Raw genomic sequence first — 24,578 nt, 5'->3', positions numbered from 1 at the left:
GTGTTACTCTAGTGCAATGATCATTTTGTTTCTTCGAACAATGTTTTTTTTTTAAGATATGGTGTAGAATGGGCGAAATCCTAACTAGCATTCGCTTCCACTTATTTCATCTATAAGAAGACCATTCAGCGGAAATACGACACATGGCTACGGCATTCTCTTGCGAGAGGTTTGCCTCATATCAAGCCAGTCTGAGCATTGGAAATGGTACGTCCCTTGAATTTGACCCGATTTGTTTCTCTGTTCCGCACACTCGAGTGCGATGAAATTCATGGTGCTTGTCGAGTTCAATGTGTAATCTCATTTGCATAAAACCTAACGGAGCGCGCCCCCTCTTTTGAGCGATATACAAAAAAATATGTCAAAAAATATGTGCGCAACGCAAACGGGAAAATTAGGCAATTTTGGAACAGTTCCTCTGATACTCTATTAAGCGGATTTTATTTATGGACAGCAAAATCAAACATTTTCTTTTGCTTGATTTTAATTGTACACATCATGAAACGTGTTTCTACGAAGTTTCAGCTAAATTGAAAATTATGAATTTGCTGAAAATCGCATTTTAAGTTCAAAGTTTACAGTATTGCAAGACATAGAGTATAAACTATTATATAGACGTTTGAGAGAAAACAAAAGTATTGAGCTTAATCGGTAGATAGTAAGCGTCCCTCACACCGGGAAGTGCCACATAATGATATTGACATGTTTTTGGTTTTAAAAGTAGTGCGTAATTGGCCTTTATTTTTGTTTACGCACTGCAACTTCTTGTAGGAAGTCTTGAATGGAAGAGAACTTAGTCCACAAATCTGATTACATAGACATATCATTGGCACTGTTGAAAAAAGTTTTAAAACATCTACAGCTTGTAAAGTGTGTAAAACTGAAGTTACTACCGAGTCAGCATCCTCTCCATCTTATTTAATTGCTTTCGTATAACAGTGAATTAAGTTTTCATTTATGTGCCACAGATAGTACATAAAAATGACCTCACTTATATGGAGACCTGTCATGTAATTCACCATTTACTGATTTCAGATAAGGACATTTCACCTGACGTGAAGACAAATGTTGCTCTGATTTGTCTGCCACTGTTGCTATCTGTGGTACCCATCAAGAGGAACTGTAAGAGGACAACATGGCGCCCATCAAAATTGGAAATACGTGATGGATTCATCACACACATTACATCTGACAGTCACCTGCAGAACACAATTCAACAGAGGAAAGAAAAACTACAAAAACTGGGGGCTACATTTCAGCCTTTGGTTGTTCTTGTGGGTGAGGACATAACGTCAGTTACATGCTCCTATGTCGTCGTCGAGAACACTTTGTACAAATTCAATTCATTACAAAGCGCTGTTGACACATGTTTCAAAATCTTTCATGCTACTAGTGCTAGGTATCCTGAGGAGTCAGAAAGTGTCTGGTTGTTAATGCAAAGGGGATTTTATGGTATTAAAACAGTTCATGATAGAATGACTCAACGTGTTCGGTGTCTCATGTCTGATTTAGGCATAAGTGAACCACAATAAAGATACATAATGTTAACCTGTTTTGCATGTAAAAAGAATTTCAATCGTCCATCTGATATTCAATATCATACAAGAAATGTGTGCAAAAATATGGCAAGAGGTACCATGTTTCCTTGTATACATGAGGGTTGTTACAGGTATTTTTCATATAATAGATCACTGCAAAGACACATATCCAATGTACATAAAAATAAAAAGCAATGTAGTAATAGGAGTAGTAGTGTATTGTTAGCAGACAGTGATGTAACTGTATTGCAGTCACGTGGTAATTTGTCACAGCCTGTTGTAGAGAAAAGTAGTCAAGTTGTCACAAACGATACAGTACAAAATGTAGTGGAGGATCATATGAGTAAATTCATTTCTAAACTGTATGCACATTCAACTTTTAGCCGTTCACATGTACAAGTTGTGGTTGATGGAATGAAATCCTTATTTAGTCACAATGTGAAGAGATCTTTACAAGCAATGGTTTTAGAGCACGCAGGTGTAGAAGAGTTGCCTGGTAAGTTTCAATTAGCTCTTGAAGAAGTTCTCTCAATAGAACCTCTAAACGGGTTTGAAACAGATTACAAGCGTTTACAATATTTTGAGGTATTAGGCACATACATTAGTCCACAGGAAGTTTTAATTGGGGAACGCATGGAAAGAAGACACACGGCTTGTGGTAGCAACATAGAATCTGTTCCTTGTACTATGCAAATGATTCCATTGCGAGTATTATTACAAAAACTTTTCAGTAAGGACTCATTTATACGTGAAACATTGAACTACTTGCAATATTTGAATAACTGTGAAGACAATGGCAGTCCTCTTTTGAACATAATTCATGGTTCTGTATGGAAGAACATGCAGCCTTCACAAGAATACTCAAGACATACATTAGTAGTACCTGTTATTATTTTCTTTGATGATGTTGAAATTGAGAACGCACTGGGGTCACATGCTGGAATTCATAAATTAGGTGCTATATATCTTTCACTTCCACTTCTGCCCCCTTACTATGTGTCACAGTTGAAGAATATTTTCCTTGTATCTTTATTTCATTCAGCTGACAGAACAAAATTTGGAAATGCAGTTACGCTTCAAAAGGTAATAGATGAACTGAATTTCCTAAGAAAAACTGGCGTACAGGTATCAACAAGCTGTTTTAAAGGTGTTGTAAAATTCATTGTTCCTGCTATAACTGGTGACAATTTAGGGTTGAACAGTATTCTGGGTTTTGTTTCAAATTTTGTTGGTAATCACTGTTGCAGGATATGCAATGCAAATACGAACGAATTACAAAAATTAACCACAGAGGTTCCCACTTTGCTCAGGAGTGTTCTGACATATGAAGATCAGTTGTAGGTAAATGATGTATCTAAGACTGGCATAAAGGAGAAATGTGTGTGGTTAAACCTTGAAGGGTTTGACCTGTTTAACAATGTTGCTGTCGACATAATGCATGATTGGTTTGAAGGTTGCTGTCGTTATGTAATGTCATTCATTGTCAATTATTTGGTACAAGAAAGTAAAGCAATTACCATTGAGACTTTGCAAATGAACCTTGCTAACTTTAATTATGGTCCAGATTCCAATTCAAAACCTACAAACTCTATTCAGATTGATGGGGGGAACATAAACATAAAGACGTCAGCTCACGAAATGCTTATTTTGGTGAGGTACTTTGGCCTATTGGTGGGATATTACGTACCCACTAACCATTATGTTTGGCTGTTGTATATTCAATTACGCAAAATTACAGAAAGACTTCTAAATAACAGGGTTTATGATGATACTGTGATTCAACTACAAACTTTGATAGCAGAGTTCAATGAAATGTACTGTTCATTGACAAAATGTCATTTGAAACCAAAGTTTCATTTCCTCACCCACTACCCTGCAATGATGAAAAAATTTGGACCACTGAACCAAATATGGACCATGAGATTTGAAGCAAGACATAGAATTTCAAAGTTCATGGCTAATGTCTCACACAGCAGGGTAAATGTCTGCAAATCAATTGCAATACGAAATCAATTACTCGTTAATGACTTACTTCTTAATAACAATTTGACACATCACATTTCTCATGGAAAAAAGAGGAGGTTTAACAGTGATACAGCAATAGAGGTTAAGCAGAGGTATGCATTACACCCTGAAGCAGACCTTATGTCTGTTACAAAGGTTAAAGTGAAGGGCCATACCTTTTCTTTGTCTTCTACAATTGCACTTGACATTGATGAATCCAATGGACTTCCTGTTTTTGGTCAAGTAAAAGACATTATAATTCATGATGATGATATAATTTTTTCCTGTGTAGCTTTGGACACGATTGCCTTCTATGAACATGTTTTTGCTTACGAGGTCTGTGTAACAAATAACCATCTGTTTGTAAAGTATGATGAGCTGTTAACACCACTGCCACACACTTACACAGTGATGACTGATGGTGTAAAATACATTACACTTCGATGGCCAATTGATTAGAAAACAGTTTGAAATTGGTGAATCTTGTAAACTGGTTGTTGTGTAAACATAAAAGAAACTCAAAATTATCAGTGTTATCATTCTGTATACAGTATATACTTATGAATAATTATGTAATGGTGTTACTAAGTAATCATATTTCATACCTGTAATTCATATTATTAAGCATCAATATTTTAATGAAGTCATATCGTCCTTTCCATGGGTTGTCAACTCACACAGAAGATCTTGTCGATGTTAATTAATTTTAAGTGTATTCTATCATCCTTCTTACAAGGTTTCTTACTGTATATCTTTATATACTTACTACTATTTCGAAACTACTAAAAAGTGGCTTTTTTATTATTTACTTGTGTATAGTTTGCTGATATTTCGCCCTTCATCTGAGAGCATTTTCGAAGCAGGTAATGTTCCATCGATCTTCACATGTTAACCAATTTATAGACTGCAATCCGGTTATCTTCTTTCTTCCCTAAAATATTCACTATATAATTACATGAGCGCAAGAGAGGATGATTCTTAATTAACAAAAGATTGGCTACTTACCATGAATCCTCCCTTGGAATGCCTAAATATTTTTCATACGTTTTGGAACTCGTAGCTGGTTCCTTCCGAACAAGCTGCGAGTTCCGAAACATATGAAAAATATTTAGGTTTTCCAAGGGAGGATTCATGGTAAGTAGCCATTTTTAATTAATATTCACTATGTGGTTTAAATTAATTACAAACATCGTTAAAACTCATTACAATGCTTTTACTTAAACTATACTCTGAATATTATAGCCAAGAAAAAAAAGAGGATCACAGGACTTTAGTATTGGAAATAGGTCAAAATGTAAAGATCGATGGACAATTGCCCTCTTTGAAAATGCTTTCAGGTGAGGGGGGATATATGCACTGCATACACAGGTAAATAATAAAAATGCGACGTTTTAGTAAAATTTATATTAAACCTGTGACTTCTTGGAAGTTCATTGATACAGTGATTTATTTACAAAAAAAAAGAAAAAGAAAGAAAAAAAACTGCAGTAATGGTTAAAAACTAATAGAAAAATACTGCATGGCTGCTGCTGTAGTGAAACACAATTTATTGTGGCTGAAATTAGTATCAAGTAGGTAGATATGCAGCAACAGTGTCAAGAAGTGGATGACTTGAACTGTTTAAAGTTAACCAACATCGACAAGGTCATCTAAGTGCTTGGATAGCCCATAATAAGGGCAATAGGAGGAACTCAATGATGAAAATGCTTTGTTTCACAACGTCTTGCACTGTCGTCAAGAGAATATATAACCTCAATACAAAGCAACTGTATTCAAAATTAAATATATCTAGTGACTATTATCATTTCAGTGTAAATGTGAGAAAATTGTAGTAGTTTCAGAATGGTGTTTAAGACAAACGTACAGTAATATTAAAGCAGAATTTAAGACCATACAAGTGTACTGTTGTTCTATGAGAAGATGTCCCAAGGGAAGAGGAGTAAACACCAAATATATATGTATAAGGACTCTTGGTAAAGTATTTTTCTTTGTAAAAGCAGATGTGACATGATAAAATACATGTGAAATAAATAAGCACAAAAAATTTTATTTAAAAAACACCAGTAAATTATATGCTGCACACGTGTTCTTCCATTTACATCGTACAGACATATGGAAACCACTAGCTTATTCAATGTTTATTTGTATTTAGGTACAGATTAAATAGACATCCATTTGACATGGTTAGCAACAGAAGTGTTGTGTAGTTTTGGATATTTTATAAATTTAGATTGTTACATATGTTTGATGGTTAATGGAAGCTATACTTGTCTACTGCACATATATATATGTGTGTGTGTGTGTTTTGCAAATAAAGCATTGAAGTGACATATAAATTGCTCTCTTAAATTCATACGTATATATCTCCTATTTACATATGGTGAAAAGGCAGTTAACTATAAAGGTAACCAAGAAAGTTCTGTCGCTTTTTTGTGGAGGTCTGTGTTCATTGGCTCTCACACCGTGAGCTGAATGCCAATGGAGATAAAGCGAAGATCAGTTATTGGTGTGGTATATCCAACATACTAGCGGTGTGGTAGTTCAGTTACACCGTGAACTTACATAAGGACAGAGTGAACATGGGTCTTCTACAGAGCGTAATAAGGGCGTGTATGCTGTAACGCTGCTGCAGCGGGACAGAAAATATGCCAGGCCTTTGGTGAGGATGTCATAACTACGCGGAGAGTGCAGCAGTGATTTAACAAGTTAAGGACGGTGACGAAACACTCGAAGATGCACCACGTGCCGGAAGTCCAACACATGTACAAAATGAAGATCTTCAGGCAGCAATTGAGAACAATGGCCAGACATGTGAGGAACTGGGACTACAATTCAGTATGAGTGGAGAAATCATTCGGCAGCTTGGCGGAGAAACCATCTCCATCAGCTTGGGAAGTACTACAAGTTGGGTCGACGGGTCCACATGATTTTACTCCGGACCAGAAGGCAACGCGAGCAAACACCTGTGTTTCTGTGCTGTCTCGTCTGAGGAATGAGCCATTTTTTGGACAGGGTGTTTACATGTGATGAGAAGTGCGTCCTGTACGAAGCTCCACGGTCCTATCATCATTAGTTAGCATCCTGTGAACTGGTTCCAAACAGCTGATTCCAGCACTGCACCAGAAGATTCTTCTGTGTGATTGGTGAACTGCTCGCGGCATCGTGCATCTGGAACTGTTACCAGCTGATCAGAGCATCAATGTAACTGTGTACTGTTAGTAATTGAGGCGTGTTCAAGAAAACCTGAAAACTGTGGAGCCAGCACTTCTAAATCGCAAAGTTTTTCTCCTGTTACAGAACAACGCTAAGCCCCATGTGGCTAGGATGACCCGGAACACGATTTTCCGCCTTGGATGGGAAACACGTGCATCCGACATACTCCCCGAACACGGCACCGTCCCATTATCACCTGTTGTACACGACTGTACATTTTTTAGTACAGAAAAGCAGGTACTGATAAGATAAATTTACATTATGTACTGTAACCACTTCAAGATTTTGTGACTATGTTTCATGTAAATATGTGCACTTTTGCCATGGTGAACAATTTCCTTCATGGAAATAACTCTATATTGTAATACATCCACGTACTTCCTTCTATTCTTCATATGTACATTGCAATATTACATTCCATACTTAACCTAATGTGTACAGGATGGTTCAAAACTTAAATCATCAAACTGTTTAGTAAGCCTCAATGATGTCGAATTATTGTGTATGTTATATTGACGCTGGAAATTGACTTTTTTCTTTTAAAAAAATATATTTACTTTAGCAGTGTCAAGAATTAGCAGTGTGAAGCACAACGCCGAACAACGACATTCGTTACATTTTAGATTTATAGAAGTACGAGAAAAACTTGCAGAATATTTCAGGAGAACAATGAAAAAAAAAATCAGCAGATAGCGACATTTATCGGAGTAATAGAAGCAAAATAGCGCCAATTAAACGTGCCTGCATGAAAGAACGGGAAGGTTTTCTTGAAAGCACTAAAATGTAACATATACCGTTGTTCGGCTCGGTGCTTCAATTGGTAAAGAGTTTTGAGAAACATTCATGAAAATCGAGTTTTTTTCTACTGGGTAATTAGAAAGAATATTTGTAAGTAGACCAAATCCTGGCCTTTTGACTAGCTACCAGTACTTTAAATAACATTATTAAACATTGTGTGTACCTGACGAAGTTGATTCTACTTGAAGTCATAATTTGCATTGAAATGGTATGTATAATTTGAACTAGGTACATACAATGCTTAATTATGTAATACAAAGCACCGGTTGCTAGTCAAAAGGCCAGAATTTTGTGTACTTACAAATATTCTTTCTAACTGCAGTAAGGAATGTATCGATTCTTACAATGTTTTTCAAAATTACTTTTTTTAAAATTAAACATATTTACTTTGAAGAAAAGGTTACTCTCCGAACTAAATAGTGTCATTAACCTGCACAATATTCAAGACACTATTGATGGTTTCCAAGCAGTTCAATGACTTAAAGGTTTTGAAGCATCCTGCACACATTAACTTCAGTATGGAAAGCAATGTTGTAACATACGTATAAAGAATAGTAGGAAGTACATGACTACATTACAATACAGAGATATTTCCATGAAATCATTTATTTTTCCACGGTCAGAAGGCACATATTTACATGAAGGTATGTCACAAATTCCGGAAGTAATTACTTATTGCATGTTATGTAATTTTATTTCATCAGGAGAACCTGGATTTTTTGTCCTGAAAACATGCATTTTGTACGTACTGTAAGTATACATTTCCTAGATGCAATGTTTCCAGCACCAATTTTTATGGCATAAAGTCCGTAGTATACGTATGATTTGCAGGAATTCCTGTTACATGAACTATAGTGGATGTACTAATTATCCAAATGATCAGTAACTAATATAATTTCTTCAAAATGCGTACGTACAATTATTCATTCTGAAGGAGTATATTTCAGTCCTATGTAGTGGAGTTTACATTCTATCAGTACTTTTGTGCAGTAATTACTGCAAGCTTTACTACGCTGCTTGGAGAAATTGTCTTTATACACATGGGAAAAGACATTGCGGGATTGGGTTTTAGTCTTAATTTCATTACTTTCGTCCCTGACTGATTGCAAGCTTTTCATTATACTATGGTAATAAAGTCCATGCATAAGGACAACAATACAGTCAAAGCATGTATTCGTATCCTTTCGTCATGGCATTTTCACAGTAGCGAATGCAGATTTAACTGGACTATACAGTGCTTAAGACTCCGCATACAGATTTAAATGCAGTCACGGACGGAGTTTCCACCATTCCTTCATGTGATTTTTCCACGTTTGCCTCGATAAATGTCTAGCAACACCTGGAAATATAACATTCCTGTTTTGTAATTTTTCCATTCCACTTGAGTTTTAACATGACCGGTAATGGTGTCGCTCCATTATTCCTGTTATTAACTATGACGTCATATCTTTAATAAGTTCTGACGTCATCATTTTTATCTGGAAAAGTAAGGAGAAAATATACGTAGAACGGACAAGAACAATTAACATTCTCGGTAATGTTGGAAAGTCATTCTTACGAAAGGTCCTAAAAATCACTTGAATTTACGTACTTTTTATCCGTAATTTTTTCTCAGTGTTGACAGCGTCATGGCCAAACACATTAAAACAACCAAGGGAGGACAAAATAAATACCACCATTACTTAGGAAAAGATATCCAAAATGAAATTATTCAAATTTTTAGCGAACAAATAAAAAGTAAAATACTATCTTTGTTGAGAGCTGCAAAATATTATCGTAAAATACTAGACTATACGCCAGATATTTCTGCTACAGAGCAAATGGCAATCGATCGTTTTGTACAAATTACATAAAGCAATGGAGAATCACTTGTAAAAATTTGCAAACGGCCAAAGATATAACAATGGTACCAATATGAAAGACAAACATTCAGGTTTTTAGAAGAGAATTTTAGAAATAAATTCCCGAGCCTTCTATGTTCCTTGCAGCAGTTATTCACTAAACCTTGTCCTTAACGATGCAGCCACAGCATTTCACATCACTGCAGTATTTTTTGGCATAATTAAAAATTTTGACTTTTGTCTGAGTCAGTTCAATGTTGGGCCATACTACAGAAATATATTAGCAGTCTCACTTAAAAACCATTATGCATCACAAGGTGAGAGAGCTGAATTGTTGCTCTGTCTCCACTTAGATATCAAATATGGGAGCTTTATGATGCCTTACATCAAATAAGTACTGCTGATAGAACAAATGGAATGGTTGCCCATGATGCTCAGTGTCTAGCTAACAAGCTGCGTGACTTTATTTTCCTTTACAGACTTGTTATCTGGTGTGACTAATTATTCCACATAAACATAGTAAGCAAAAGTCTCCAAAGCATTGATTCTCATGTGTTTGATGCAGTCGGGCTTCTTGAAAATATATCTGAGTACTTTGAGAGGAGCATAAATGATGCAAACTTTCAATCTTACTTAGTTGTTGCAATGCAGTTGGCATCAGCATTAGATATGGATGATCCACGGATAAGTAATAGTACAGTGCAAACTCGAAGTCGAAAGAAGAAGAGACAGTTTCAGTACGAGCCAGATGATGAAGCTATTGAAGATCCACAAACAAGGTACAAGGCTGATGTTTATTACAAAGCTATAGACGTGATTGTGTTAACTTTAAGAGAATGATTTGTGCAACTTAAGCATCACAGCGAGAATTTCAGTTTTCTTTACGATACAAGTAATCTTAAAGATATGGTCCAAAGTTTTGTCTGAAAACTGTACTAAACTTGTCAGCGTTTTAAGACGCAAACGATCCAAAGATATTAACCCAATTTACGAGGGCGAGTCAAACATTTTCTACATTTTTGTCATAACTTTTCTTACATTGCGCACTTTGTCTTATGACCTCGCATATTTTTTTTATACTGTCGTGGTAATGCTGTGAAAGTGCGATCTTAATTCTTCCATTTGTCTTCCTTCTGTTGCAGATATATCACGGCTGCTCCATTAGAAGTTTGTATCAAAGAGGAACAAACAGCAGTGATCCGATTCCTCTGGTCGGAGGGTGTCAAAGGGTCAGACATTCATTGCAGACGTATAAAAATGTGCATAGCATAACCCTAGCTTCATATAAATAAACTGTAGAATGGAATGTATAAATAATTTTGACTTGTCCTCGTATTTCAAAGACGAACTGAGAGTGTTATTCGCTAGAATTAAACCTAAAAATTCACGGAAAGAGACTTTACTTTTCCATTTCATACACGTTTATAAATGAGGCATCTTACTTTTTCGTGACAGTTAAACGTCTTCTGTCAAAATAAGGTTTGCTGATTAAAGGGGCGGCATGTGAAAGTACCGCCCAGGGCGGCAAATCTGCTTGCGCCGGCCCTGCGTCTTTGTGTATTTCCTGTGTGCTTTGTAGACAATCATGTCCTTGGAAACGCCCCGTTATGACTCATGCAACATTTTGACACGTACGCCACGCTCCCATCAAATACTAATTTGGAAATCAGAGAGGTCATCGCTTTGAGTTCACTGCACATTGCCTTTCTATTGTTTCTTTAGTAGTACACAGTTTGCACTAGTTCACAGCACCAAGAAATAGACGCATGGTCATTGAAATTCGAGAAGTGTGATAAGATTGATTAAATTTATAAGGAAACAATACACAGAGAGCGATAGAGAAAAAACAAAAATGAGTAAAGTATTCATTTAAAATTACATATTTTTGTCGGGCATTTCCTATAGACACACATAAACAAACAAAATACAAATATCGGTTTAATAAACAAAAGGAAATATGAAAATCTTAAAATATTCCCTGATAGCAGTGCAATGATTATCGCTGGCGGCGATGTTTTGTAACGAATCGCCAGTATATACACTTACAATCAAAGATGCAAGTGCATCAATAATGAAAATTAGAGTGGCAGCAAGAAATTTACTGAAAATTTAAAATAACAGAATACTAAACCTTTTGAGAGCAAAATGGAAGTTTCACATGTATACACAGAGAAAATATGGGCATGATAGGTTTCCGACTGTAGTGAATATATGTGAGATATGGCGAAACTGAGTTAATTGTTATGTATTTGGTCTAACATGCTATATTAAGATCTACAATGCGCATAATGTACCATATCCTAATCTTTACGACTTAGTTCTGCGGATGACTCTCTTCTGCAGCTGCTCGACGTATTTATATATGCCATTACGGCAACTACAATATGCTCTTAGCAACTTGTATAAAAGGATTGAACTACCAAACAAGATCATTAATATGATTAATGTCTCCTCTATCATATAAGTATTCGCGTTTCAACTTTAAATTGAACCGGTTTCCTGCATTATTTTTACATGTTTCAACCAATGTGTATAAGGGTTCTGTGAATAAATATGAAAACTTACTTCATTCAAGACATTTCCTAGTCGATGCAACCTCTAATAACTTAAACAGTAATATATTCTGTTGGCATACAAAACGAATTTGCGAAATGAAATAAAGGTTTCATTCATATATGCCATGTAGAAAATACAGAAACGACCTATATTAGTGTCAAATCCATAATTTAGGGGTCATTTATAAAATAACGATGCTTCAGATTCAGTCTAGTCCAATATTATCGTGGGTGAGGATTGCGTGAGGAAATTTGTGACATTAAGAATGTTTGTCATTACCGTTCATTGAAAAACATGTATAAAGAAAAGAGGAATACTTTAACTAAAGTTATTTTTCTATGTTTGATCTAAGCACTTCACTAAGTAAAGTATAAAAGCAGCAGTTCATCATATATATATATATATATTCCTTTATTATGTAGCCAAATCCACTGGTGAAATTCTCACACGTAAACAATGAAAAGAGTCCATATGAACATATGGCGAGAAACGCGTTGCTTCAAAGTTACGAGATGCCGAAATCGAGAAAATTGTAACTTTCAGGCTGCCTCTCTCGAAGACTATGACAGATATCAAAGGCAGTAAAAAAATGTTAAAGGATCTAATATGCTGTCCATCTAAATAACCATGTTTCAGACTTGGGACGTATCAACGCAACGGATTTTATAGAGCGAGCTGCGATATGTTTACCGCTTTTCCACTTCTGTCTCTAAAATCATGTGCACCGGTACAACCCAACTCTGAATCATAAGTATTTAGAAAGGCAGTGTACTAGCTCCTCTAATACAAAGTTACAACTTTATGTCTATATAATAAATGTATACATATTTGTTGGACTGTTGGATTAAAGTTTAGAATCGCTTTCAGCAAAGATACTAAATGAAACATGAACCTACAATATAAATTAGAATCTGAACATGTGTTATGTTTTAAATTTTAAAAACATTGTAAATTAAACATGGAATTACGTGCATCAAAGGCTCGCGGATTTACTTCTCTGAAAGAAATTATTAACATAAAAACACATGTCAGATGTGTAGGTTGTGGGCTATTAGGCGGCTACTTCAGAGATGGGATGCGAGTAGTGTTACATTACTGTAAACTGTGTACTTCATGCGGAGTAATAGAAGGATTGTTTCTTTTATTATTATTATTATTATTATTGAATTGAACGGATGAACGAATCGGTAGTATTTTGACTACCTAATCGAAAAGAATAACACAAAAGTACGTAGTGACAATATACGTATATCACAGTGGGGCATTTGACAATCTGTTGTGACCATTATTATTTAGATAGTTTAAAGAAAAAGGATCCACACATTCATTATAATATAAAGATAGATTGCTGTACTAACAGAAACTTAACATTCAAAGCACCAATTAAAAATAGAGGTACACCCATGTCCAAATTTATTGTCGCAAGTCTGTAAATATGTTGTAGGAATATAATTTGATAACGAATTGGCCCGGTATTTCTTCTAATGTTAGTATGTGTATAATTGACAAAGTCATCTATGTGGCAAATTTCATATCAAAAGATCGGTAATTAAGAACAATAAAACGAAAATAAATCTTTCTTGTCCATGTAACAACATTTTGTTTTACTCGTTCTAATTTTCTTATTTATAATTCCTTTCCTATGAAATTTACCGATTATTCACATAGTATCAGTATTAAAAGTACCCTGCAAAATCATTATCAAAATATATTCTTACAAGAAGACAGTTATAGATATTCGACAATCATTTTAAACATGAGTGTACATGTGTCACAAACAAAAGCAACAGAAGCCACGTCTTGATACACGATGTAGGATAATTTGATAGATGCGTGATTGTAATGTCTCAACCAATTTCAAGAAATAGGAAGAATTTTGCGGTTTGCTGAGAGCGTAGCATGTGTTGTGAGCATTCTCAAGACTAGAAATGCAAGCAGAAGGCCACTATTACAAAAGTTCGAAATTCGAGCAGCAAATTTTATTGAACATTTTCCAGAACAAAAAGAAATATACAATTATTGCTTAGAAAACTCAAGGAGATTCCATTCTCAAGATATCCAATAATAAGATAATGAAATGAAAGAAAATTTCAGTTTAAAGTCCTGCGATTATGCTCATTAGGCTACGAAAGACGATGATGAAAGTAAGTGAATGATGTAAAAAGCATTTGTAGGACGAGAGCTTGGAGGAAACGGGAGTACCCCGAGAAATACTCACGGACACGATGTTGTCCCCCACAAACTTAATTGGTCAGGGATCGAACCAGGTACCCCACGCAGCACAAGTAAGCATTCTACCACTGAGCACCCATGCCCCCTACATAAAGTTCATGTACCTGAGTGCATGGATAAATGAGAAAAAAGAAATGCACTAAATATATAAGATGATAATGAATGAAAGTTAAACAGTGACACTCAAGTTTTTAAAAATCGCTAAAAGGGATTATACAACCATAAATAGCACTATGAAAATTTATAACAAAACTCTAATCATACTACTAGTTAGTCTGTAGTGGTAGACATTTTATAGTGTCACGTCAGAAGGGCCCGGACAAAAGGGCGAGGACAAAAAATCCCGAGTCAAAACGGCCCCGCGTCAAAAGGGCCCCGGTCATAAGGGCCCGAGTCAAAAGGGCCCCACGACAACAGGGCCCCGCGTCAAAAGGACCCGTGTCAAAAGGGCCCCGCGTCAAAAGGGCCCGTGTCAAAAGGGCCCCGGTCATAAGGGCCCCACGTCAAAAGAGCCCCGCGTCAAAAGGGTCCGGGTCAAAAGGGCCCCGCGACAAAAGGGCCCGAGTCAAAAGGGCCCCGCGTCAAAAGGGCCCCGGTCACAAGGGCCCCGCGTTAAAATGGCCCGGGTCATATGGGCTCGAGTCAAAAGGGCCCCGCGACAAAAGGGCTCGAGTCAAAAGGGCCCCGGTCATAAGGGCCCGAGTCAAAAGGGCCCCACGACAAAAGGGCTCCGCGTCAAAAGGGCCCCGGTCGTAAGGGCCCCACGTCAAAAGGGCCCTGCGTCCAAAGATGCCGGGTCAAAAGGGTCCCCGGTAAAAGGGCGCGAGTCAAAAACGCCCTGAGCCAAAAGGGGCCCCGAGTCAAATGAACCCCGCGATCAAAGGGCCTCACATCAAAAAAGCCTGAGATATAGCGTGAAAGGCATGAGAAATATAAAAATGCTTATTAGATTAAAAGTATTCAGTGGACACCACCTGCTTTGTGTTGAAAGAACGTACATATGGATCTCTATACAGTGTTAGTCAAAGTTATTACAACAGCCCAGTTACGATTCATGTGAACAGAGAAAAGTGTTGCAGGTAGGTATTGATCAGTGCCGTGTCATGGTGCGGGTGAGCGGGGCAACAACCCTGGCTGCCGAAGTAAGGTGGCGCAAAATTCGGGAGTAAGAAATAAAAGGAAAGAAGGAAAGAAAGAGAAAGAAGAAAAATTACTTGGAATATTTTAGATCAAAAGCAGATAGTGTTACTCGTGTTAGGAAAATCTATGTACATCCAACAACAAAAGTCTCTCCACCCTAAGTGCTCTAATTCCATAACTTGGGGTCCAGGTAATTTGCAGTTGATAAAACGCCTGGACAGATGCAACCCAATTTACACGTAACTTTTCTCGGCACTGACAACAGTTGGTAGCACTGAATCCAGTCTTTATGCAAGTAAAATTGTGAGTAGATGACGCAGGAAACATTTCTCCATTCTGAGATGAACCTCTCTGGTTTAGAGCGTGTTGTCCAATGAACATCATATGTTAATCTCAATATTGTTGTGCATGTAATGTATTATTTCACTATATACTGTATATTAAAAAAAGAAAAACACTGATCACACATAAATCAAAAAATGCTTGAAAGTAGACGAAAATATCAAATCTAGAACAACTGCTAGAAATAAGTTAGTAAATGATTGCCTTCATTGAGAGACCTTCTTCAATTCTCCTCACTCCAACATTTTTTTCTTTCTGGAGGAGAGAAAATCTTGGTTGTCACACTGAGTATGTATTGAAATTGAAATTGAAACATTTGAAAAAGTGAGAAAATGACCGGGATTTGAACGCGGGTCCGCCGAATATAAGTTCAATGCGCTAAAAACTTACCCACCTCGTCACTTCATCTTCCGCCTAAACTATTAGCTAGTTAAAAGCATTGCATGTAAGACTATATACAAAATACCCATACTAATACTCGTATAAGGAGGTGTTCCTTATGAGTGTCACAATGACTTACTCGAGGTTTCCTTATTTAACTCAAAAACAAGTGATATAGACCTTCGTCAATGAGGAAAATATCGCGAACCGTTCTTTAAGATGAGGCTACCTCATTGTTTTTAACTGGTCCCGATTTATATTACTGCAATTCTTCCTCACTATGACTTCTAATTTCTAAAGAAGAAAAGCTGGCAGACATTATTTTTGCATTCTTTGAATTGCATCAACACGTGTAGAAATAGTGTGTGCTATGTTTATGTAACATAGCTACTGGTTTATTTTCTTATCTTTGTATCAAGTGTGAAAGCAGAGAACTGCCATTTCAGTGACTCGGGTTCGAATCCCAGCGTGACAGTTATTTTTTTCTTTATTCGAAGGTATTGTTTATGTAATTGATATTGTAATTCTGTTATTATTATTATTATTATTATTATTATTAATTATTATTATTATTTTGCGTATAACTGTATGAATTTCGATGGCAACTGTCGCCGAATATTAAAAAGTGAATATGATAGAACTATGAAATAAAGTAAAGAGATGCGCGTAATTTTATCATAAAATTATATGGCGCAACGAATTTTATCTTATCGTAAACGGTTATCGTCGAATATACACGGTTAAAGGAGCACTCTGTTGATCAAATTAATAGAAGTTGCTAGACAAGTATTGACCACCGGCAGAAAAAAAATACAGAGTAACTGCAAGTCGAGTACGTACTATTGTACAGGAGTATACTCAAAGACCTTTAGAGAACTATCTTCGTGGCTTGGTTCACAATTTTAATTTGCAATCCACGCAAGCAGTTTGAGACAAATGTCAATCGTATTTGTCATTTGGAAAGTTAAGCAAAAATGATAATAAACTTATGTCCAATATAAGTTGGAAGAATTTCAAAACAGATTAAAGTAGCCAGAATTTTTCAATGTAAGTTCACATACTTTATATATCTGCGACTTGGGACTAAAAGGGCTAATGTCAACACGAAGTAGTTTGGAGTATATATATTATTCATATTAATATTTGCTTTTCTTGCAAAAGAAAATATCCATTTATAGGCGTTAAAATTTGACGAACATCTCATTTTTTTGCCAAAAAGTGACACTGGCCCAATTTAATCGACAAGATATGAAAATTTTTTTTCTAAGGATTCATGTTAAGTAAGTACTTTTCAATTATAGTAAATGTAATATGTTTATCTCAAAAATACTTTTTGTTAGTAATGTCTTTTTTCACTCCTTTTATCTTACTGTAAGGCGTTATGCAAGATTGGTACTTCTAAAATATAATGATCATAGTGTAATGTTAATCAAAGTCAAGTTGTTCAAAAAATATACTGTAATGTAAAATAATTATATACGTATAAAATCTGATCAGATGCAACAGAAAATACAAACAAATGCTATTTGTTTGTAATGTTTGTCATTTGTCTTTCAGCTGTTTTTAAATCCTTATTATAATGCTTCGTGTTAGGTTAGCACCGTTAATATATAATAAGAATAATGTAATGTTCACCGAAGTCAAGTTGTTAATATTATATATATCTATATATATAATTTGATGAGATTTAGTGGAGAAAATATATATAATAAATTTATTAAGGATTTTTTGTTTATAATATACTTCTTGTTACATTATTTTTTATTTGATTCCAGGTCAGTAAGGCCTAGACAAAGAACGACGTGTACAGAAGGGGTCGTCTTCAATGCAATATCGTATATCAGTGGCTCCCAATCATGTTTACCTGGCACCCTCAATGCAAGCCCTTAATACTTCACACATTTCTTACCGCTTGTTGGCTACACGTACTTTTTCTGATCTTTTACCTGATTTTAGATACACCATTGAATTTTCAATTCGATAATAATAATAATAATAATAATAATAATAATCTCAATATATTTATATTTCCTCTAGCAAGACTTCTGAATACCTTTGTAGTCCAATATTATTATTTACCAGCTGTATTTCTAATTAAACCACAGTCCGTATTCAAAAAATATTTTGCATTCCTACTTTTAATTTACATATCTCTTATATCATTCGTAATATTTCTAATTAAGAATGTAGTTTATTTCTGTCAGTAGCTTCTGCACTTCTGTTCTTCGAAATAACATCCCATCAATGTGGGTTTTCATCGCTCCAGTAGTGATATTTTTTCGGTTCACCAGACCATATAAGGGAAATATCACTTCATCAATGAATACCGGAGGGAGGGGCACGGCGGTTCAGTGGTAGAACGCTTAGCTGTGGTGTGTAGGACTACTGGTTCGATTCCCGGCCAAGTAAGATTGTGGTGGACAATATTGTATAGGTGAGTTTTCCCGCGGTACCCTCGTTTCCTTTTGATTTCACCCGTTCTTTCATCATCATTCACTTGCTTTAATCATCGTCATCCTAAAGGGCATAATGTGGGACGTTAAACTGACAGTCTGAAAGTTACCAGAGAATACCATGTCATTTACGACAATATTGCTGTCATCGATATTTCATATCATTACTTCGCAAAACTCAATGCGGTGATCAAAGTCGTCTTCCGTTATTTCATGCACTAAACGCATTCTCCTAGGGTTTCAATTTATACCGCCTTATGCAGAGTCGTTTTGACGTATGATTAGCATCATACTGAAGGTTTTACTACTGCAATTAACATGTTAATCGAACTTTTTAGTATGGTACTAATCATACTTCAGAATGACTTTACATAAAGAGCATAGTGTACAAAAATTCATTGCGCTGAACTCTGGGAAACACCTAGCTTGTTAGCAACTCTGGTTATCAATGAATGCGGAATTTCCACAAAAGATTGTAAATTAAAAGAAACTGCCAAATTGCTACATTGTTTCGGTCTTCCTGATCGCATGCGGTACCTTTCTGCAAAACATTTAATGGTCTCTCAGGCAGTTGACTTCGAAATTGGGTTTTAGTCGGAAAATGTAGCATTAAATAACTGTTGTACCTCTGTATATGATATCTTCCTATTCTACAACCGGTGTCACGTCAGAAGGGCCCGAACAAAAGGGCGAGGACAGAAAAGCTTTAGCCAAAAGGGCTCCAGTCATAAGGGCCTGAGTGAAAAGGACCCTGGTCAAAAGGGCCCCCTAACAAAAAGGCCCCATGTCAAGAAATCTGAGATATAGCCTGCAAAACTTCAGAAGTATAAAAATACTTATTAGATGAAAAATATTACGTGGACATACCTGTTTATTTGTGTTGAAAGAACATACATGTGGAAAAAATATAGGGTTAGTAAAAATGTTAAGACAGACCAGTAATAACGATACGCGTGGACGGAGGTAAAGTAAATATTGCAGATGGTGGATTCTGCGATATTTGATATCACACAATATTTTTTTAATGGAAAGAGGTGGGTTTGACACATCAATTTAGGCTAGAATGTTCCCACGGATGAGAAGAAGAACTCATTTTTTTAAAATCTATCTTTATTCGTTTGCGAAATAGGGTGCTACGTTTGACATTTGTATCTAGTAGACCAAAGTATTTGGACAGGCAAAGAGACACGTAGACGTAGAAAAGTATAAGGTTGCAGGTTGATGCGAAAACTACACTGAGTGAGGGCGTGGACATAATGACAGCCATCCTAGATTCGCCATATTGGATATCACATAATATTTTTAAATGGAAAGGAGTATGTTTAGCACATCAATTTAGGATTGAATTTTCCTACAAACGAGAATATGATTCATTCTTTACCAATCCTCATTCTTTTACGAGGAAAGTGTGCTATGTTTGACATTAGTGTGTAGTAGACAAAAGTATCAGGACAATAAAATAATAATGTGGCGGAGGAAAAGCAAATGTTGCAAGTGTGTGTTGTTGCAAAAACTACATTGAATGGGGATGTGGACACTGTTGATCACATAAATATTCAGATATTATTAAAAAACTACTATAAAATGTCCTCTAAATTTATTTTATTCCTCCAAGTTAATACAGTTAGTATTTAATAGCAAACACACAATGATTTATAACTTTCTTTAAGCATTTCTGCATCGTTGTTACAATTTTCCTGGTGTAGTGTAGGGAAATATTGTTCCAATCTGTATGTAATGCTTTTCTCAAACCTTCTTTCACCGTAACTCGTATATATTGACCTTACGTTGCAATTCGCTCCAAAGATTCTGAATGGGATTAGAGCCGGTACTGTGTGGTGGGGTTTAGCGAACTTTTGGGCAGTTTTAAAGCAATGTTTTCTTTACAACATATACTTTGTTTGGGATCAATATCTTGATAAAATTAGAAGTTCTTCTAAGAACGTTAAGATATATTTCTTCTGTATTTTAAAGCAGGCTGGAAGTTCTTGACATTTATTTCTGTATTTACTTGTCGAAACACTATTATTCTACCATCATATTCATGCAGGTTACACTTAAATTCGCCGATAAAAATATTCGCACCAGTTTTTGGGTTTATTTTCAAAAGCTGTAGAAAATTTAAGTATCTTATATTTCTTAATTTGGGAAATACATGGTTTCTTTCTAGCAATTATACCATTATATCCTTCCCGTATTAACTCTGCATGGTACAATACACTGACCAGAAGAAACATCGTTATCACCCACTACTATTTGAACGACGTTGTTGAGCTCTACCAAATATTCGAAACTGCACATTGAAAGCACTCTATTGCTTTATAGTCGTAAAGTAACAATTAATCACAAATATACTTACTATTAAAATATGTTATACATACGTGGTAACTTCTCAATATTTTACAAACGTAAGCAAACGAACAGAAACGTTAAGAACACAATTAAGTACTATTTATTAGTTACCTGTCTAAATACTTTCTTCTACTAGAAACAAATGTCAAACTTAGCACACTATCGCGTAAATGAATAGAGATCGGTCAAAAGTCGACTCGGTAAGGGATGCGCACGAGACGAGTCGAGACAGAATTTACCTGAGAATATCCGAGTCGAGACAGCTCTTCCAATAGAAAAATGCACATTTTTCGAGTCGAGACATCACATTTACAGTACATTTTTGAGACAAGACAGCCTCAAATCTTGTCTTGTGCGCATCCCTAATTCAGATTATCGTTTGTAGCAAGATTCTAGCCTAAATTTATGTGATACAAGTACCTTTGTTTATTTGAAAATATTTTATGGTATATAATATGCGGAATTCAAGTTGGGTGCCATGAACATTTAACGCAGTTTTAACAGCAATACCAACCTGTAACATTTACTTTTCCTTTGTCCATTTGTCTCTTTGTTACTGCCCTGTCATGATATTTTTTTCCTGTTAGATACATATGTCAAACACCCTGTCTCATAAACAAATGGTAATGTGTCAAAAATGAGTTCACCTTCACATTTGTGGAAATATAAAGCCTAAACTGAAGTGTAAGATCATAGCCATTTCCCTTAAAAAATGTACGATCCGCAATATAGTGTAATTCAAAATGGCTTCCACGGTGACCACACTCCAAGCCAATGCAGTTTTTGCAATAACACCAATTGCAACATTTGATTTTCCCCCGTCCACGCGTGTCGTTATTATTGTTCTGTCCCAATACTTTTGACTAACCCTGTATGGAGATCCACATGTATGTTCTTACACCAAAATTAAAGAAAATTTTTCAAGATAATATTATTCATATAATACGTATTTTTCTACTTTGATTCAGGGGCAGAAATTGAACTTTAGAACTAAGGGAACAGTCATTAATAGATAGTCTGATTAGCCTAGGTCTCGAGAATACAAACTTAGAGATATGATATGATATGATTTTCACTTTAGCATCCCTTTCAGCAGCGAGGCTGTATGAGATGTGGACCTACTGATTAACGTGGAATTCGAACCACATGAGATCCCGCCGGGAATCGAACCCGGGTCTTCCACGTCTACAAACTCAGAGAGACACGGTTGAAAGCAAACTTTCATCGTGAAACGACTTAAGCGATAGGGATTGTTGCAGAACAAACAGCAACTAAACAAAATTAAGATCACCATTCAAGTTTCCTTTTTGTCTCTAATAACCACTGATATTCTTCCTTCTATTAGACAATCACTTCTACTTACTAAGGTGGCACTATCCACTCGTGCATCTTTGATTTCCACTTCTGTTTTGATTTCAGGCTTTCTGGCCGTGGGACTATTTCTACCCGGGCTCTTTCCACTCAAGCCCTTTTTCGCGGGACCCTTTTGACTCGGGCCCTTTTCTCGCGGGGCTGTTTTGAGGGAGAGGCCCTTTAGACTCAGGTCCTTTTGTTGCGGTGCCCTTTTGACCCGGACCCTTTTGTCTCAGGGCCCTTCGACCGGGGCCCTTTTGACCCGGGCCCTTTTGACCAGGGCTCTTTTGACGCGGGGTCCTTTTGACCCGGGCCATTTTGACGCGTGGCCCTTTTGACCCGGGCCCTTGTGACGCGGGGCCCTTCTGGCCCGGGACCTTTTGACGCAGGGCCCTTTTGACCGGGGCCCTTTTGACGCAGGACCCTTTCGACCCGGGCCCTTTTGACGCGGGGCCCTTTTTACCCGGGCCCTTTTGACGCGGGGCCCTTTTGACCCGGGACCTTTTGACGCGGGGCTCTTCTGACCCGGGACCTTTTGACGCGGGGCCCTTTTTATCCGGGCCCTTTTGACGCTGGGCCCTTTTGACCCGGGCCCTTTTGATTTAGGGCCCTTCTGACCCGGGCCCTTTTGACGCAGGGCCCTTTTGACCGGGGCCCTTTTGACGCGGGGACCTTTCGACCCGGGCCCTTTTGACGCGGGGCCGTTTTGACTCGGGCCTTTCTGTCCTCGCCCTTTTGTCCGGGTCCTTCTGACATGGAATCCATTTTATCAATACAAACTCTAGACATGCAACAAACCTTGCAACAAAGAGGAATATTTATAAGAAAATTTTTTGCCTTTACGTTATAATTTTATTTGATTTGACTTTAATTATAAAGTCCCTTGCGGCAGCGAGATTATATGAGACATAGACCTACACTTTAGTATGAGATCAGAAGTACACGAACTACAAAGGGAAATTAAACCCGAATCATTCATGCCAAAGAGGCGTACTTTAAGCGCGTAACCACGAAGCATTTCTGGAAGTAATTAAAAAAATTGGAAACGAAATCTCTCCAGATACTCGCTTGTGGAGCTAATGCACTTGTAGGTGCTAAGCCAATCTTTAAAAATGATTACAGAAAGCAAATAAATGAGTCTTTACTTTAAAATGTGAGAAGAACTCGATAAAATTATTAAAATAGGATAGCAACAGGAACTCGAGTAAGCAACTAAAGGACAGAAGTTAAACTATTATGTATCAATTATAAAAATTAGAAAAATGTTACGAAGCTTAAAAAAGGAGACCTTGCGATACTTCCTGAAAGTGACCACATTTACACAGACTGAAAACAGGAGAAATTGTAATAATTTTCTGTGTAATAGCACAGACACGCAAACGTGTAACAGGGATATAGTGCACATTGTACCAAGGGAGGATTTACCAAATATCAGAGATTAGCGTAAAATGATAAATGGTATAGCATCAGGCAGACAAAACAAAATCATAATAACATCTTAAAGTTGGCTAAGCATATAGTGAAAATATGTGTAATATAGGAGAAGAGTAAAATGATATAATTTAGAAAAGAAAATGAAACAATAAATATAATTATGTTAACAAAACAAGAAACTCCCCAACAACTTCCAGAATAGAAACCGCAAGCTCTTCAATGTATTTGGGATTAGTATCATTTTAGTATCATGTGTGTTAATCGTGATAATTCGTTGCAATGACAAGAAATGGAAAATAAAATCAACACATAAAGACGTAAAGAGGAATAAGAAGGAATACAAAACAAGATAAAATTTGTGTTTGCAATTCTTTTTAAGTATTTTTTATTTCAGTTTATTTTCATAGGCTGATGAAAAGTTTTCAATAATACAACTAATTAATAGTTTTAATGAAAACGAAAATAATTCCACCTATATTATAGCTGTATAAAAATTAATAGATAAAACGGCATATCTTTAGAGTATTAACATGTCATGCTTCATACGTTACCTTACCTAAACCTCCTCAGAAATGGATAACTAAATTAAGAATAAGATAAAATGAAACAAAAGTAAAAGAGATATAAGTGAGGAAGTGGCAAAATTCCTACTGCCCTATAATAAAATGTCCGAAAATAATTGGCCAATATAAGAGAATGTAGAGGCCTTAAAAATTGAACATCTGAGCAGAAGGTGATACTGAAAAATTTCGACGCTCATGACTTCTATACAGAGTAAAGTTATGGCAATCCCTTATATGATACAGATCGATCCACAGAAATTGATACAGACTTTGTCACTGAAATTTCTGAAATGCATAGTTTTGCAAATACTACCTAATCCAAATTACTTCCTCGAATTGTTAGTCACGTATGGTTTTCCTCCCACACTTTCTGGCTGT

General features: G+C 36.3%; 2 protein-coding genes across 2 annotated transcripts; both read left to right on the top strand.

Annotated features, from left to right (window-relative positions):
* The first annotated feature begins 1,622 nt into the window (after positions 1 to 1,622).
* Positions 1,623 to 2,879, top strand: LOC145692134 (uncharacterized). The gene has a single exon (XM_081767434.1). It carries the CDS (start codon positions 1,623 to 1,625, stop codon positions 2,877 to 2,879), a length of 1,257 nt encoding a protein of 418 aa, XP_081623560.1.
* Positions 2,880 to 2,972: 93 nt separating this feature from the next.
* LOC145692133 (uncharacterized) lies at positions 2,973 to 4,001 on the top strand. The gene has a single exon (XM_081767433.1). It carries the CDS (start codon positions 2,973 to 2,975, stop codon positions 3,999 to 4,001), a length of 1,029 nt encoding a protein of 342 aa, XP_081623559.1.
* Positions 4,002 to 24,578: the final 20,577 nt, after the last annotated feature.

The sequence above is a fragment of the Thermobia domestica genome, chromosome 8 (assembly GCF_964235325.1).
Source record: "Thermobia domestica chromosome 8, izTheDome1.hap1.1, whole genome shotgun sequence".
NCBI lineage: Eukaryota > Metazoa > Arthropoda > Insecta > Zygentoma > Lepismatidae > Thermobia > Thermobia domestica.
The sequence above is the reverse complement of the archived record's forward strand: the minus strand, read 5'-3'. Positions and strand labels throughout refer to the sequence as shown.